We start from the raw sequence: 19,165 nt of genomic DNA, 5'->3' as shown, positions 1-19,165 counted from the left end.
TCTTTCTCTCTCTCCGTCTCTCTTCCTCTCCCCCTCTCTCTCCCTCCCCCTCTCTCTCTCCCTCCCCCTCTCTCTCTCTCTTCCTCTCTCTCTCTTCCTCTTTCTCTCTCTCCGTCTCTCTTCCTCTCCCCCTCTCTCTCCCTCCCCCTCTCTCTCTCCCTCCCCCCCTCTCTCTCTCTCTTCCTCTCTCTCTCTTCCTTTCTCTCTCTCTCCCTCTCTCTCTCTTCCTCTCCCCCTCTCTCTCTCTTTCCCTATCTCTATCTTCCTCTCTCTCTCTTTCCCTATCTCTCTCTTCCTCTCTCTCTCCCTCTCTCTCTCCCCCTCTCTCTCTCTCTCCTCTCTCTCTCTCTCTCTCCTCTCTCTCTCTCTCTCTCTCTCTCTCCTCTCTCTCTCTCTCCCTCTCTCTCTCTCTCTCTCTCTCTCTCTCTCTCTCTCTCTCTCTCTCTCTCTCTTCCTCTTTCTCTCCTCTCTCTCTCTCTCCCTCTCTCTCTCTCTCTCTCTCTCTCTCCCTCTCTCGCTCTCTTCCTCTCCCCCTCTCTCTTCCTCTCACTCTCTCTCTTCCTCTCTCTCTCTCTCTCTTCCTCTCCCCCTCTCTCTTCCTCTCCCCCTCTCTCTTCCTCTCACTCTCTCTCTTCCTCTCACTCTCTCTCTTCCTCTCTCTCTCTCTCTCTCTCTCTCTCTCTCTCTCTCTCTCTCTCTCTCTCTCTCTCTCTCTCTCTTCCTCTCCCTCTCTCTCTCTCTCTCTCTCTCTCTCTTCCTCTCCCTCTCTCTCTCTCTCTCCCTCTCTCTCTCTCTTCCTCTCTCTCTCTCTTCCTCTCTCTCTCTCTCTTCCTCTCTCTCTCTCTCTCTCTCTCTCTCTCTCTCTCTCTCTCTCTCTCTCTCTCTCTCTCTCTCTTCCTCTCCCTCTCTCTCTCTCTCTCCCTCCCTCTCTCTCTTCCTCTCTCTCTCTCTTCCTCTCTCTCTCTCTTCTCTCTCTCTCTCTTCCTCTCTCTCTCTCTCTTCCTCCCTCTCTCTCTCTTCCTCTCTCTCTCTCTCTTCCTCCCTCTCTCTCTCTTCCTCTCTATCTCTCTTCCTCTCTTCATCTCCCTCTTCCTCTCTTCCTCTCCCTCTCTTCCTCCCTCTCTCTCTCTCCCTCTCTCTCTCTCCCTCCCTCTCTCTCCCTCTCTCTCTCTCCCTCTCCCTCCCTCTCTCTGCCCCTCTCTCTCCCCCTCTCTCCCCTCTCTGTATCTGGATATCTTATTTACCCTATATATCTTAACTCTTAATAATCAGGCACCTGGACATTGAGGGACTGCAGATCAGGTAAGATCCCAGGCGGGATTGCTGCTTTAGATATTGTGAAGCGGGGGACGTCCAGACACTGGTTAAGGGGTTCAGGAAACTAGTCATCCACCTGTGGCTTTTATTTCTAGATCCGACATTTACACACTTACACACACTTACACACACATACTTACACACACACACAACAAGGACCAATTGTAGTATAATGTAATAAATACATTTGTCAAAAACGAATGTTGTTCTGACTAGGAATTTATTAAATGTATTTTATTTATATATTTTATTTTAAAGCGGGGTTGGGGGCTGGACTAGGAGCGGGGTTGGGGTGGTACTAGGGGTGGGGTTGGGGACTAGGGCAGGGTTGGGGGCGGGGTTGGGGGCGGGACTAGGTGGCGAGTAGATTTTTTGGTTGGGCGAGTAGATTTTTGGGTGATTTGTCGAACACTGTATATATCAATGTTTATGTATTTATATTTTCTGCTATATTCACAAGCTGCAATTGGACAGAAACACTCTTAAATAGCAGCCCAATGAGAACACACGTTATCCCCTGATGAAATCCGTTACCGGAAGAAACGCCTAGGGCACGTGGTTTTACGGAACTACGGTGGTGGACTAGCTCATACGTCCTTTGCCAGTAAGGGGAAGGATTTCCCTGAGCCGCATGAAATATCCAATACAACCTGCCAGGAACCACAGGCTGTTCATTTGAGTTGCCGGAGGGACGATTCATCGTGATACACTGGCAGCAGTGAGGTCTGACGTAACGAAGCAAGCGGTCGGCGAGCAGACACATGTTGGTGCATGGGTTTACCCATACAATGCTTATATTGCATTGACAAATTGTGAGTATGCATTTGTCTTGTCATTTTTCTTAAAATTTTGTATCTGGATTTTACACATGGATCGGTTGCTTTTTCTCTTTTTTCTCTACTAGAATTCGCTGGGAGGTTGCTGACCCCAAAGTAGAAGCAGCCCGGACTTTCTAATTTCCTTACAAAGAGTACCCATCATCAATGTGAAGGAACACAATTTTTTTTATCACTTTACACATATAAATTTTTCATATATTTTTGTTTTTTAAAGATTTTTATACATGTTTGTGTTTTTTTAATATTTTTTCATTTTTTCATATATTTTTCTTTATTTTTTCACACTTTCACACTCACCATTCATTTATAACCACCATCCGAGTTCCCATTACATATTTTGTATAATTGCATTTTATACAGGTCATCTGTGTTAACCATTTTTGGTGATCTGTGTGCCATCAGGAGTCTGCTGTGAGGCTGGTACACATCCAGGCGCTGTCAAACTTTACATTTAATATATATATGTTTGGGGTGGTAAGCAGCTTAGTTACCCACCCAGTTAGATAGGGCTGTAGTTAAATGTTTAGTGATTTCTCCAAAGTGGAGTATGTTTTTCTTTGGTGTTTGTACTGTAGTGTTTAAAACAGGCGCAATAAAGCATTATTTTAATTTCACCTTAAAACAGTCTCCATTGCATACCTCTGCACACATCTCTTACATATGTTATCAGAAGTGGGATGAGAGGTGGCCCTTGAAGTTAAAAGGAGCCCCGGAGACTGCCTGTGAAATATTTTTGTACTTTTGCCTGAAATAGTTCCTATAACAGTCTGAGCAACAAAACACGTGCAAAAGTGATGGAATTAAAGGGCTACACATCCAGACAGGAAAACTACATGGCACTATAGAAAGCCACAGTTTGATTGGGAGGACTACAACAGATAGTGACCCACACAAGAGACTGATGCTGTGGCCAGAGACTACCCCACCAAGCTGAAGTCAATAGAGACTCTGCAAGAATGGGGAAGAAATTGTGTTCCTGGTATTAAGAGCCCAACCACACGGAGCAGTGTCCCTTCAGGCCTTACTCGGATGATCCCTATGTCACTCCAGAAAAAGGGCTGCAGCCAGAGGAATATTTTTTTCAACAAGCCAAGGAACTGCAGCAGCAAGCAATGCGCTGTGGTCACAAAGAAGAAGAAGAAAACGTCTACATAGATGCCTGTGAGGCTACAAACTCTACAAGCAAATTCTGCCCAGCTGTAGGACTACCAGATGGGGTTCTAGCGAATATAGTGAAAACAGCTGCGATAGTGCCTCCTGAGGTCAGGAAGAAAAATACACCCGATAACACCAAAATGGAGGACAAGGTGCGGCTTTCCTGTAATGAACCCTTTTATTCCACTAAAAAAGGTTGCCTATCTCTGAAGCTGCGTCCCAAGCACCCAGTGAAGATGCATGTGTGGGGTACGATCTCTAGACGTGGACCAGGATGCATCATCATCTTTGAGGGCAGAATAATGCACAAAGTCACATGCTGTGGTCTTATGCACTGTACAACTGTAGTGTACAGTATTTGGTATCTTTTTCTTTTCTTTTTTCTTGTTCCATGAATCATGGATAAAGTATTTTTCCAAGAGCAAATAGTCCCCGAGATTTTTGAATACATTAGGCATGATTTCCCATCTGGTCACCGTTTCTTCTAGGACAATGACCCGAAACGCACAGCCTCTTTTGACCATATTCTTGCGAGCGGTATCAACTGGGTAAAGATGCCACCGGAGTAAGTTCTCCAGTATACTGTACGGTAATTGTTTCTCATTGTTTTACACTGTTTATATCGCTTTAACTAATTCACCTCCCCCCCCCCCGCCAATTCCAGATCACCAGATTTGAATCCCATCGAATTGGTATGGCATCAGATGAAGGATCATTACAGAAAAGTTGTGAAACAGTCCAAAAAGGATTATTTGGCAAAAGGAATAATGCGTTTCTGGAACCATATACTCACCGTACAACGACGCAATAAATATATAGATCATATAGCTAGCGTGTTGTCTGTTCTTTTAGAGCGTAATGGGCAGCCAACCGCAATGTAGTAAGGTACTGTACTGTAGTAAGGTAAGTACAGGTACAGTAAGTATGATACAGGTAAACATGTAGTCCCAGAGGGGAAGGAGAAGCGGAGCACAGCCGTGCAGATGAGGGGTAAATCCAGAATAACAGCAAGTCTGATAAAAAAACTTCTTTATTTGGTAAACGACAACATGGTGCAGAAAAAGGTTCCTCTTACGCGTTTCGCACCACGATTGGCACTTCGTCAAGCACGAATCGTGGCATGAAACGCGTAAGAGGAACCTTTTTCTGCACCATATTGTCGTTTACCAAATAAAGAAGTTTTTTATCAGACTTGCAGTTATCCTGGATTTACCCCTCGTCTGCACGGCTGTGCTCCGCTTCTCCTTCCCCTCTGGGACTACATGTCTACTGATTCCATGGGATGCACGCCAATGGAGGAACATCAGGTCACTGCATGTGAGTTACACCTCACTTTGGTTGATACTGGGACTCATACACAGGGCATATGGTAGCATTGAGATGCAGTCCCAATCGGAGGTGACTTAGTGGGATTTCTTACACCTCCCATCTACAGCACCTACCAGGACCTTATACATGCTTTTCACTGTTGAGCGCTTACGTGTGTATACCAGGACTCACTTATATTGCAGATTCCTGTTTGATGAATTTTCTTCCATCACGATTATTTGAATTGTGAATGTGATTAGTTACCTTATTCATTGCAGCACTATACACTGGAACTGTGTTCTATAAGCTTCATATGATACAGGTAAGTATGGCACTCAAAATATATACAGTACAAGATGTACATTGTACAGTACATTTGTAATAGACATGTGTGTGCTGTCTAACCTACAGTAGTATAGTTATACAGTATATAGTTAGTGCAATATAGATAACATGCAGGAAATCCCCCCTCCCCCAATACTGGCAGGTATCCAATCCATAGTGCTCCCATCCATAACTTGTTATAGTTATACAGTTATACTGTATATAGTTTGACAGTAGTTATAGTCCAATATTGTGAAATACTCAATGCCTTTAATGCACTGATTTTTTCTTTTCTTTTCAGAGCTGCAGCACTACAGGAAGGGGGGGCATGTGCAAAAGTATTGTACTGTGTGTATACTGCAGTAACAGTCAGTAATTTACTCTAATCCCCCCTCTCAATGACAAAAGAACTACAGAATGCAATGCAGCCATTACGTAGAAGACAAGATTGCAAATTTGGAAGACGAATTATTCATGTTCCCATTATTATCCTGTACAAATAAAATTGTACCTTCTTTAAATTCTTTGTGTATGTGGGGGGGGGGGAGGGGATGTGCAACTACTCAAATTTACAGCTGCTTTGCCAGACTAGGCGTGTGTATGCAGGATTAGTTCAAAGAAATATTTTGAACAGGTCATAAGAATGTTTTGAACCCCCCCCCCAAATAAAAATTACAGTATGCCACCCACCTCATAAAGTGCAGTATAGATTACTGTAGAATTAAAAAGCTAGTGATTCATTGTAAGAATGGCAAAAATTGTTAAGCCCATGTCGAGGAAAAAAAAGGGATGTCTTTATTTTTCTGACTTGAAAAGTCACATTCAATGAGAAGTCATTCTCGCCAAATCCCCAAGAAGGGCTTTTCACACATGCGCATGGGTGTGTGAAACCGGCCTCAAGAAGACTATACAAAGCCTCCAATTAAATGAATGGCTTTGGGGGAGGTGTCAAACATTTGAAATACTTTAGGGTTTGTGCGTGTGTGTGTATATTTGTGTGTGTGTGGGGAGGGGGGGCTGCTACTACCCAAATTTACAGCAGCTTTGCCAGACCAGGCGTGTGTATGCAGGATTAGTTTAAAGAAATCTTTTGAACAGGTCATCAGAATGTTTTGAACCCCCCCACCCCCAAATAAAAATTACAGTATGCCACCCATCTCAAAGTACAGTATACATAACTGTAGAATTAAAAAGCTAGTGATTGATTGTAAGAATGGCAAAAATTGTTAAGCCCATGTCGAGAAATAAAAAAGGGATGTCTTTTTTTTTTCAGACTTGAAATTCACATTGAATGAGGTCATTCTCGCCTAATCCCCAAGAAGGATTTACAGTATCACACTGATCCGGGTGTGCAGGATTATACCTGTACCTGTAGTTCAAAGACATAAACGCATGCGCCTAAATGTGATGACACGCATATGCGTTTCAACAAGGTTCTAATGTGACATACACGCATGTGCATAAAATAAAAACAGTATGAAAAGAAGAGCAAGCCTACAGTAGCAAAACTTGAAAGTATTGAATAATAAATAATACATATAGAATAAAAGATATACATTTTTTATTTTTGGGGTTCCTTAGCAGACATACTGTACACACGAGCGGAAAAAATATTTAACATTCGTAAGAAGAAGCGAAGTTGTATTTTTTTATTACTCCTTTTCCCTTTATTAGCCTGTACAAATACAACACTTAATTCGTACAAAATACTTCTTTCCCATGTACACCATACAGTATGAACGCGTAACGTTAATCTTCAAATTACAATTACACACACTTGCAGAACTGTACGGCAATAAAAGACAGGTTGAATTGCTATTAGATTTTTAAGAGAACAACTCGTGATTGCCCACTTGAGTTTCTCGACGGTATTGCAGACCGTGCTAAAATGCAATTTTCTGAACCCGATAAAAACCCGAGTCAACACGCGTCTTAAGGAGTTACGGTTGGAAGAAATTGCGCGCCATCACATGGGTATTCAGAGGTATACACCGCGCGAAGTGTTCGAATAACGGCCGCTGCATCTGTAACTTTAAATCAAGTGGTGATTCCAGAATAGTTATGTCACTGCCATTTCAAAATCAAATGATCTTAATAGCTGCTTTATAAACTCATTTTACCAATGAGGGAAGGGGGAGTACCGTGGATGGCCTAAAGACAGTGGGAGTGTAGCGGGTGGCACAATAAATTATTCTGTACTATCGATTTGGATATTTAAGAATAAAAAAACTTTTCTGTTGATCCTTGTGTTTTCATAATATTGAACATTATGACAGCCATTTAATTCTAAATTTACTACTTTAAATGGTTAAATGCATTTTATTGATTTATTCAACAAATAACATACATTATAACATTTCTGGTTATATAAGTGGTCAGAACTGCATTAGTTCACTAGCACCAATGCACCCACACAGCCCCTTGCACCCTCACAGTCTGTTGTACCCATGTACGCTCCCAGCCACTTGCCTTCATGTGCTCTCTCAGTCCGTTGGAGAGGTTTTTTTTCACCAGATTTGCCCCAGTTTTCTAGTCAGGAGACTTTGATACATGACCCCCAAAAGCTGACCACTACTGAAAGCAGTCTCTCTTCTAAATTACTTTTGATATTATTGGTTGAAGACTACAGGTTTAATTTTCTTTCTTCCACTAATAAAATACGATGCATTAAACAATCCTCTCATGTTATTGTTTTGTAGTTACTTACACAATATAATCAAAAGCAATGCATTCTAAGTCAGTACTAAAATAAAGGCTTTACTCAACACAAGTTAATTTGTTCTTTATTTGATGCAAAAATAATCAAGCGTGCTAGCCTCTATTTGAACCTAAAATTAAAAACTAAATAACTGTGCTAAACATATTAGTGGGACATGTATTAACACATTAAGAAACAGAAATTATTTATAATGGGTAACTCTTTTCACGTACTGTAAAGATAAAAGATAGCATAGTAATCTCAAGTAAAAGCTATTTATTTCACAGAGAAAGAAAACATTGTGTCTGCTTTGTGTCACATAATGCTTCCAAATGGTATGAACATAATGTTGTGAGAGTCTTGGAATTTAAAGCAAAAAGTGTGTAACATTGTTCCACATATAAAGCAATGTATTGTATCGTCTTTAAACAAATACTTTAATTGATAATGTAGATAATACTGCTAATGGTTTGATGAAACATACAGTAACACTAAGAACAGGGGTGCGCAAAGTGGGGGGCACACCATTTTCTGGGGCGGGGGGCGCAGTGGTTATAGGGGCCCCGCGCTCTTCCCCAAGGCATTTAAATTAAATGCCGGGGGAGGCGCGAGGCCTCTGTAAATCTCACTTACTTGGTCTGAGCTGCGTCTTCGGCGACGCATCGCCACGACAATGCGGAGTCAAATGACACTGCAAGGTCAAATGGCAACGCGTTGCCATGCCAACGCAGCGTCCCATGACATCATATGACGTAGCAAAGCTCTGAGCCAGTAAGGGGGCCATGATCAGGGGGAAGAGCTGACAGGAGGGGCGCAAACAGAAAAGTTTGCACACCCCTGACTTAGAACATGCTAAGCTGGATATAATTAGAATGATAATATTCAGTGAAAATAGAAAAAGGGATCATAGAGTTCACCAATTAATTTGGTATTAACAAAGTCTAAATAATAAAAACTAAAGGGTAATATTTAATTACTTTTCTAATGTACTCTTATTACCTCTTAAAAGAATATATTTATCAATCTATACATTATGGGGCATATGTATAAACGAAAAAGTGGGGCAATTCTGGGGCAAAATAACAGCACCATACATTATGTATCAAAAAAAAACCAATTACTGCACTTTTGCCTTGATACATATGCCCTGCTGTTTCTTAATAAAATAAAGCATACTGTGGTTACCCCATATGGTATAATCATGGTCTCTTCAATAGCTAAACTGTGCATAGTAGGGCTACTATGCCACATTGTGGCCAAACGTAATCAAAATCCCAGAATCTCCTAAACCAGGCCTGTCAAACATGTGGCCCATAGAGGCTTTTCTCTAATGCAGCCTGGAGGTTGGCAGGGAGTTCTTTGGCCGGGAGGGAGTGAGTTGTTTGGCCGGGAGGGAGTGAGTTGTTTGGCCGGGAGGGAGTGAGTTGTTAGGCCGGGAGGGAGCAGGTTGTTTGGCCGGGAGGGAGCGAGTTGTTTGGCCGGGAGGGAGCGAGTTGTTTGGCCGGGAGGGAGTGAGTTGTTTGGCCAGAAGGGAGTGAGTTGTTTGACCGGGAGGGAGTGAGTTGTTTGGCCGGATTGTAGGGATTGAGTTGTTTGGACAGTGGGCAGAAGGAGGAGTGGGGCAGAGAGAGAGAGAAAGGAGGGGGGCAGAGAGAGGAGTGAGAAAGGCAGAGGGAGATGGGGACAAGAAATGGGACAAGAGTGAGATACAGGTGGGGGGAGAGAAAGGTGGGGGGGGAGAAAGAGAGGAGGAGAGGAAAAGATAAAAGAGGTAGAGGGGGAGGAGAAAGATGGAAGGGGAGAGGGAGGATAGAGACAGAAAAATGGAGAGAGACAGTGAGTGAGAGATGATGAGGGGCGAGCGAGAGATGCTTATGAGGGGTGAGAGAGATTAGATGGGGGGGGTGAAAGAGACAGAGAGAGAGATAGACTATGTTAGTCAGACTGTAGGCTACTTTCTTTTTTTCCCTTCTACCTCTCTGATGATGCAGCCTGAGTTTTGCAGTCAAATTTAAGAATTGGCCCCCAACCTATTCTGAGTTTGACAGGCCTTTCCTAAATCCATGGAGTGGGGCAGATATAGCATTGGTGTGAAATGTATTATTGTTGCGCTGTATTTTGTAATGGATTACATATGATTTAAATTGGGCTCTGAATTAAGGCTAATGAGTTTTGATGCACAAGCCATGGGGAAATGATTGCATAAATCTCATAATATATGCATAGTGGATAATACCGTGTTAACCCATAGAGTAGACAGGTAGAAGTGATTGGCTAACTAATAGTTAAAATGAATACATGATTTCATGACCACTCATGCATTTAAACAAAAAAAGAAACTGAGAAAGCATGGCAAATTTATACATTGGATATACACATGTTAATTAGTAGTGTAATACAAACAGCAACATAGGGGTGCAAAAGAGGAAATATAAATTAGTAATGTGTCCGTGTTAACTTCTTTTTATCTCCTCCTATAGTCACTCAAAAACACCCAGTGACAAAGATAGGATAATATGGTACACATACCAAAAAACACTATGTTTGATTTATTAAAGAAATTACCATATGTTCCAATCGGAATGTTTTTCCTCGATAAATCTGGTGTAGCTCTTTTGCCTCAGTTTTGGAGCAAGGAGAAATTTTTTAGGAATTACTTTCAGCACTAAAGAAAATTACTATCAGCACCTTTTTTTGTGCTTTATACAAAGTCCTCTGCAAGTTATCATTCTATGCTAAATTAAAGTATACCATGGGTCAAATTAATTTACATTTTAAGCTGCAAAAAAAACAACCATAACAAACAACTTCAAAATATTCTGCATTCAAAAATAATTTTAAAAGGTGGCTTTGGAGTACTTTATACCGCAATTCCTTGGAACGAATGTACCAAACAGCCTTAAATCCATCCAATACTGTAAATCTGGGATTTGTGAATAACCTAAACCCTTGAAATGATTATGCATTAGAAAGTAATGCTCATACTGTAGTCAAGTTATGCTGCAAAGCTTGATGCAGTAAATAGAGGCGCCTTAGACTCAGAGTAAAATTACATTGATTAGGACAATTATTTGAAGGACAACGCAAACAAGAATGATTGTAAATAGATTACACTCGAACAATAAAACCCTTCTTGTATGCAAAGATTCCAACAGCAGCAGCTGAGGCAAAGAAACTAGAATAGGTAATGAGCCTCAGTAGTCCTTGAACAGATGGCAGATTTCTTTCCAAAAATGATGTTGTGATTGGCAGTGCTGGAACATCCTAGATGGAGAACATCACTGTGTTAATTTAGTATTATTAGACTTACCAATATGGCAATATTTGGATTAATTTACCAAAGTCTGCAAGCTGCAAAACTGGAACTAGAATGTTAAATCTGAGGTAGAATTTTTGCATAAAAGATAAACAATCCCATTGGATCCTGTAATATGATGCAGCTGTTTTGCCCCAGTTTCGCAACTGGAAGACTTTGAGAAATAGCCTCTATAAAATCTCGGAAATGTGATATGCAGATATAAATTTTGAGCTAACAAAAACAGTTTTTATATCAGTTTTCATAGGCAAAATCATAAATCAAAATATTTTACAATAAACAAATTTTATGTCAAAATAGAAAATACATCTGCAGTAATAGTTGTATACATACTGGCCTACACTTTCGGCTGGCTGGAAGAGTCCTGCAAAATTGTCTCCTGGCTTTTGGACTTGAAATTCACCATCTGATGATGTTTCAGTTTCCTTCTGACCGCCAGAGTTAGGCTGAACTGGTGACTAATATTAATATTAAATAATAAAATTTCTTTAAAAATACAGTGGATAATTCTACCACATGTATGTGAAATGAGGACAAGATTAAACTTACCACAGATTCAGGCTCAGGCATCCATATCTCATTGTCTGAGATTAGTCCCATCTTGCACAATATCTGGAAGTATACATAATAAGGTTTTAAGTGTACTAAAGCTAAATAATAGCATCAAATGAGCAACTGTTAACCATCAACTGAAGGGTCTAAGTGATAGAACACATTTTAATGTGACTCTTTTTTTTTTTTTTTACCAGTGGCAGATTTAAACTCTATGGGGGTTATTCACTAAACTGCAATAGTGCAATTCAGGTCCGTTCTTGGGCGAAATCCCCATTGAAGCAAACAGGGATCAATGTACGAAAACAGCCTAAATGGACCCATCGAACTAAACAGAATTACTCTGTCTAGATTTATTTCTATCTCTGCCTAAAGCGGCCGATTGGGACGTTTTCGACCTACATTTACCATTGATTTCAACTGGGAATTTAGTCCAAAAACAATACGATTGGACTCTTTTGGGGATATAGAATAATGCCCCAAAAGTGATGTACAGTTAGGTCCGGAAATAATTGGACACAGATACAAGTTTTGTTATTTCAGCCGTGTACCAAAATAAAATCAAGTTACAGTTAAATAATGAATATGGGCGTAAAGTGCAGTCTATCAGCTTTAATTTGAGGGTATTCACATCCAAATTGGAGGAAGGGTTTAGTAATTACATCTCTTCAATATGTACTATTTAAACCTGAGGTGCTGGGTCTGAGGAAGGGACGCATTAGTCCTGAAACGTTACCTTTATTAGCTCTGATGCTGTGAATACTTTATTGAAGTTTTTTCAAACTCAAAACAAGTCTCCTGTGTGCTCCTTCTTTTCCTCTATTTTGTGCCTATTATCAGGTCCAGCTTTGAAATGCCGGGACCATTGGAAGGTAAGCACCAGAAGTAAAATAATATTTATATACTCTTTACAAACAGTGGTGTGCCATTTATACCTACTATTGCTCCGTTAATGTAGCATGGTATTTTTTCTGTGTGAGCGAGAGTTTTTAGGAGCAGGAAAAATTTTCCTTTTTCTACTTTTTCTTACACTAAACATGCTGAGAGGCTGTGGATTGCATTTGTCATCACAGATCTTTAAGCCCACCTCAGTGAGCGATGCCATTTCTGGAAGTGATGTCATGCTGTTTTGGAGGAAGGAGTGGGACAGTGTTTGTGCCAGCACAGCTCTAGCATCTCGATTTGAATCCTGGATGGACCTACTACTTGTTTTAACTCACTGTTTGTGAATGTAATACCTTTTGTACCTTGTGTCTATCTACTATAAAGCAATTTTGCACAATGATCTGTTCTTCTCTGCTTCTATGAGTCAGAGCTTTATCTCTAGACATCTTATGATCTACTCATAATCCGCTGTCTGGATAAGGAGGTTATATCCTTAACTCGTTTGATTTATCTTGAAGTCCTGTAATCATCTACATTAATTTTTACACCGATTGATCTATTTTTGCATTGTTGCACAATATTGTCATTTTTTTCTCGGTTACATGCATATTTACCTTGGGACTACTTGCGCTCTGTAATCTGTGTTCAATAATACATAAAAGCATAACTTTCTACATTTTTTAAATGTTAAAATATTTAAAAGTTACTAACCTGTTTAATATCATTTTTTTATAGCCCATGCTTCATTTTTTATACAAATATTTTGGGCCATATTAATACAGTACTAAGCAAGACCCATGAGACACCTTATGGCCCTTTCACTTGAAAGGATTTTAAAATGTCTCATGGCTTTGCTCCACTTAGTAAATATATTTTTTAAATCCCCATATTCATTACTGGTGAAAGGTTTGTATACCTCTCTGGCTGCTCTCTCTCCAGCCTGTACAGCACCCTCCATGTATCCACTCCAATGTGTAGCGGTTTCTGTTCCAGCAAAGTACATTTTTCCAACAGGCTGACGAATTACACTGTAGAGATATGGTAGGGTTTAAATACCCAATGAACATGAAATACAAAAAACACTAACATTCTATTTTCTTTTCCAGAAAAATATGAACATTCAAACGGAGATAATTAAGCTGCCAGAAAAGGTGATAATACGATTTACATTTCCCTGCCAGAAATATCTCCCGCAATTTGGATCAAATTTGATGATTCTAGACCAGCAAAGTTGAGATGTATATGTACTGTTGCGGCCCCTTTTATTCTACAACATCACCGCATTTTTCCTGGATTTTTTTTCGAATGCTACGCACTTCACCGGGTGCATGTCGCATTCATGTTGCATTCTCAGCCGCGGTTCATGCGCGGTTCATGCGCGGTTCATGCGTTTATTGAGAATGGTTCGAATTTAATAGGTTGCAATTCTTCGCGTTTGTCCCCCAGATAGCAGATATTCATGAATTGTAATGCGCATGCGCTTCAGTAATGTGTCGACTTGCAGGTGTTTCGTTTAAAAAAGATACCACAGTGGGCTATTGTAAATTGGCCTTTGGACTGAAGGAAGAGGTTACAATAATGTATCAATTTAGGCTTTTCATATGAAAGAAAGACAAACACCAGTTTCTGTTATTCTCCAGAGAGTCAGTCCCGCCGCCATGAGTATACAAATGCAGCCCGTGTTCCAAAAACCCGACAGAACGTACACGTATTTAATATGGGCCGCGATTAATGCAACAGATGATAAGATGGCAACAGTTGTTCAAATTTATCAGTATTTTATCGAAAACTATGACTTTTACAAATTTTCGCCAGCTCCTCATGTGTGGAAGCGTGCAATATGGAAAACGTTATGTAGCGATCCATGTTTTTTTCGTATTGATCCCGAATTTATTGGAGGGTATTGGTGTGTATCACCGGGTTTTTCCTGTATCTATGATCATGCAGACGGCAAAAGGCGAAAGGTGTTAAAACCAAGTAGGAAACGTCAGTCGCTGGCAAGCAATGCGCCAGCACCAGCACCGGCTTCCAATAACAGTCCTACCGTCAGTGACAACCCTTGCTGTCTGTCCACGCATGGATACCTGAAGCCTGAGCCGGATTTCGCGTACAGTTTCGGGCAAGCTTGCATGTACCCAAGCGATTTCCAGCCTCATCAGCCGACTACAGGTGTAGTAGTCCCGCTGTCACCTGGCAACGTGTATGATCAAGAATACTGGACTGGCAGTGGCCTGGCGCCGGCACCAGCTGAATGGAAAATTCTATGGTGAGTAATGTTGCAGTATTTTATTCTGTTTTTTTTTTTATTTTGAAAATATCAATATCAGTGCGATTCAAAAGTCAAGCGATTCTCCTGTAAGCAATATCATTGGCTGAGCGGCTTCTACAGTACTGCAGATACTGAACAATTGGTGGAACGCTAGGCGCATGCGCATTGGAACCTTCTTGAAAAGCATATGCGTGTCATCACATCGACGGTAGGCGCATGCGCATGTGGACAGGAGACGCCCCGGAGAGAATTATTGGTGGGACTGACTGGGAATTTCTTTAGGGGACTGACCATTACAGTAAAACTTTTATTTTTGTTTTTCCTCAGAAAAGAAAACGGCAAATGGAGGGATTTCGAGGGATAATATCGCTTTGTGTAACAATGCCTGCACATTGCTGAATCGGATTTAAAAAACCACCGGAAAACACCGGAGTCTACAGTTTAGTGGCTGTTTTTATTGATTAGGATAGAATACCTGAAACAGTATGCTGATGTTTTCAGACCCTATACAATATTTTTTTTTTATATATACTGTATAATAAACCCGAAAAATTAAAAAGTATGCATTTATTCTACATGTATTCCAGTACATACAGTATGTGTCTTCTATACCAGTACATACATTACAGTATGTGTCTTGTATTTTTTTTAATACTCTTGTGATGTGCAGTACTGAGCATGCCTACAGTATACAGTACAGTATGCCTGGACAGTATATTCTAGAAACACTGTATTTTGTTACAGTATCAAAGGAGACAATGGAACAATTTAAAACAAATCAACATTTTCTTTTATTGGTGGAGTAAGTACAAAAACATTTATTTACAAATAATGTACAATGTAAAAACATTTTAAGTGCACAGCAATTCAAAACATGAACAGGTGTATGGTTTACTGCTAATGAAAACATTTATGTACAGAAAGTAAAAACATTTACAGTCAGTACAGTATGGTTTACAGTCACATGTTGTTATGGAAAAAAAAATATTCATAAAATATACAAAACGCAACATCTCCTTTATTTAAGTACAGCAGGTCAAAACATGTACAGTACAGCACAACAGCATGGTCTTACCTGTTATTTAAAAAAATTATTTATTCATAAAATATACAAAACGCAACATCTCCTTTATTAAAGTACAGCAAGTCAAAACATTTACAGTAGGATGGTGTGCAGAGCAGTCAGTCAGGCCTGCACAACTCCAGTCTTTGAGGGCCGCAAACAGGCCCGGTTTTCAGGATAACCTTTGAAAACCGGGCCTGTTTGCGGCCCTCTGGGACTGGAATTGTGCAGGTTTTGTGTACAGTAAATAAAAACATTTATTTATTAATACAAGTTACAACACACAACATCTCCTTTATTTAAGTACAGCAAATCAAAACATGTACAGTACAGCACAACAGCATGGCCTTACATGTTGTTAAAAAAAATTCTTTATTCATAAAATATACAAAACGCAACATCTCCTTTATTAAAGTACAGCAAGTCAAAACATTTACAATAGGATGGTGTGCAGAGCAGTCAGTCAGGCCTGCACAACTCCAGTCTTTGAGGGCCGCAAACAGGCCCGGTTTTCAGGATAACCTATGAAAACAGGGCCTGTTTGCGGCCCTCGGGGACTGGAACAAAACATTTACAAAAAATTTACAACAGTTGAACACTCACGCAAATGCGTACCCCACCAGATTGTCCTTCCATGGCCGATGCCTTGCATGGCGCAAAATGCCATTAATGCAGTTTCGAACGCCTTTCATTGATCTGTAATTGAAAAAAAGCGCCGCAATTCCTCCAGAATGGTCTTTCTTAAATTGTCAGGAAGCGCATTTTTTTCGCAATTTCCTTCGTAGTTCACTTTGAAGGCCCACTCGCAGTATATCAAGTAGGACACGTGGTGCTTAAAAATTAACAAGGCATACTTGTGGGGTACACCAGCACTCATCACCCTATACTACTCCCTGAGTGCCGGTGGCAGATCGCGCAGGATGATGTCGGGCACCGTATCGATGCAAGCAAATGTAGGTTGGTTTCTGGAAGCGGGTGTTCTTCTGTGAGCTGGTGTGCTTGTGGCGGCGGGCGAGGGTAGGTTGTCTGGGAGGAAGCTTTCCTCCTGTCTTGGTCGCTGTGTTGTCTCCTGGCATGGTCTTGACGGGGTTGTCATGTTATACTCCTCCTCAACGGCATACATGTTCACAAAAACTTCTGGTGGAGGGGATGCGCTTGGTGATGGAAGGTGGTCGAAGGTCCCATTCATCACATCCATGCCACCCTCCTGCTCCGGCATCGGGGATACAGGGACATGAACACAGAGCAAATTATGTATCCCCGCTATGTCAGTCTCTATCTTCTCCATCCATCGATCCATCTTCTCCATCCGTTGATCCGTTGAAGCAGATCTATCTTTGCCAGCACAATAGAGTTCCCAGGGATATCCACACTTATCCCATTCAGCATCCGGTCTAACGAGCTGCTTCTTGTGCATGGCGTGCTGCGGACATCTGGGTGGATGTGTGCTACGGAGGATGAGATGGGGGTTCCATGGAGAGAAGCAGCAGCGTCGCCGAAGAAGGGTGGAGGAGGTGACCTGTGGATATCCGGGAGAGGAGAAGCGGCAGCGTCGTCGAAGAGGGATGGAGAAAGTGACCTCTGGATTTCTGGCCGAGAAGCGGCAGAGTCGTCTAAGCGCAAAAGAGAAAGTGACCCGTGGATTTCAGGGGCGGCGGCAGCGTCGAGGACGAGTAGTGGAGAAGACGGGCTGAAGATATCCGGGAGAGCGGCAGCAGAATCGTCGAAGCGTATTGGAGGAAGTAGTCTGCGGGTTCGATGGGTTGGCTGCCATTTGTTTTGCGCTGAGTGTACATCACCGTATTTCTTCTGGACATAATAAGGCTTACGTCTATTAAAACCCTTAGCCTTTGGGGTCAGCGGAAGGTTTTCTTTATTGGCCTTAGCCTGTCGCTTTGGCCTTGGCTTAGAAACGGCTGCCGCCTTTCGCTTTTTCTGTGTGATAGGCACGGCAGAGGCGAGTGGCTTCCTGCGTCCGTAGAATCGGGGTTGATCCATGGAAGCAGATGGCATAATGCAGTATCTGGACAAGGGCAAGTTCAGATAAAGATCATCGAGTAGTGGGCTATGCAAAGTGTGTAACCTTTTATGCATGGCGACGAGGTACAGGTGTTGAAAGTGGGCGTACTCTAATGTGAGTCATTAACGTATAAATACACCATCCGTTTTGTGGATTCACTGCACATTGAACACACATCGACTAAACATAGAATATACATTCTAGTGTTTGTATTTCTTTCTACTCGCAGTAATGCCTGTTAAAAAGATTTCAAGGGATCTCAGCACGCGAATTAAGGAGATGTACACGAGCGGACACCGAATTGCAGATATCCAACGCTGGTTAGCTGCTTCTGGCCTCGTTGTGCCATCATCCACCGTGCACTATCATGCATGCGGAAAAACCAGACAACGCACAAGGACATCAACGGTAACTAACGCGTAAGTATATTTATATAACTATATTTATTTATTTATAAAATATTTTACCCGGAAGTAATACATTGAAAGTTACCTCTCGTTTTCATGTATACAGTATATCTACACTACCGACACACTTTATTAAAGTGTGGCCGGTACCGCAAGCCGGGAGATTTCCCGGCTTGCTAGTGGCCGCCCCTTGGCGTGCCGCGCGTCACCAGTGTGCCGCGCATCACCGACGCGCGGTCACGCATCATCGGGAGCCTGCGCCCCCTGCACGCGCGTCCAGGGCTCCCCGAGGGAGCCCTGGTGTCCCGCGATCGCGGGACGGCGGCAGGGGGTTCCGGGGGACCCAGCGGACCCGGCAGCGGTAGGGAGAGCGCCCCGATCGGAGGGCGCTCTTCCGCTGCTTCGGCGCGCGCCCGTCACCCTCCGGCGCGCGCCAGGCTACTGCTGTGGCCAAGAACGGGCAAATGCTCGAATAAACTTGGCCGCAGCAGTATCATTGCTGCATATTAATAGAACAATATATTGTGTAGATCTACTGTATCTAATTTTATAGTTATTTCGGTATATTTATATAACAACAGTATATGTATATTTTTTTTTTGCTGCATATTAATAGAACAATATATTGTGTATTGTAGATCTACTGTATCTAATTTTATAGTTATTTCGGTATATTAATATAACAACAGTATATGTATATTTTTTATATTGCTGCATATTAGTAGAACACTATATTGTGTACTGTAGATTTACTGTATCTAATTTTATAGTTATTTCGGTATATTTATATAACAACAGTATATGTATATTTTTTATATTGCTGCATATTAATAGAACAATATCTCATTGTATACTATTTTTACACCAAATGATGTGCTGTGCTTGTGGCCTACTGCACTGTAACTTACCGGATTGTTGTTTTTCTGTACATTGTAGGGAGACAACTCTTCTGGTCGACAAAATAAGTGAAGATAATGATGAGAAGAGTGCATTATGGGTCAAATACACTCTG

General features: G+C 41.5%; 1 protein-coding gene across 1 annotated transcript in view; it reads right to left on the bottom strand.

Moving 5' to 3' along the window:
- Positions 1 to 7,242: 7,242 nt before the first annotated feature.
- Positions 7,243 to 19,165, bottom strand: part of LOC142489262 (amine oxidase [flavin-containing] A-like) — a 182,786-nt gene continuing 170,863 nt past the window's right edge. The window contains exons 13-15 of the mRNA XM_075589722.1: positions 13,311 to 13,422; positions 11,507 to 11,569; positions 7,243 to 10,905 (exon numbers count right to left, since the gene is read on the bottom strand). Of these exons, the coding sequence (XP_075445837.1) occupies positions 10,750 to 10,905; positions 11,507 to 11,569; positions 13,311 to 13,422 (331 nt within the window). The 3' untranslated portion in view covers positions 7,243 to 10,749. The remainder of the gene's footprint in view (positions 10,906 to 11,506; positions 11,570 to 13,310; positions 13,423 to 19,165) is intronic.

The sequence above is a fragment of the Ascaphus truei genome, chromosome 3, assembly GCF_040206685.1.
Source record: "Ascaphus truei isolate aAscTru1 chromosome 3, aAscTru1.hap1, whole genome shotgun sequence".
NCBI lineage: Eukaryota > Metazoa > Chordata > Amphibia > Anura > Ascaphidae > Ascaphus > Ascaphus truei.
Note: the sequence above shows the minus strand (reverse complement) of the source record. Positions and strands in the feature narration are given on the sequence as shown.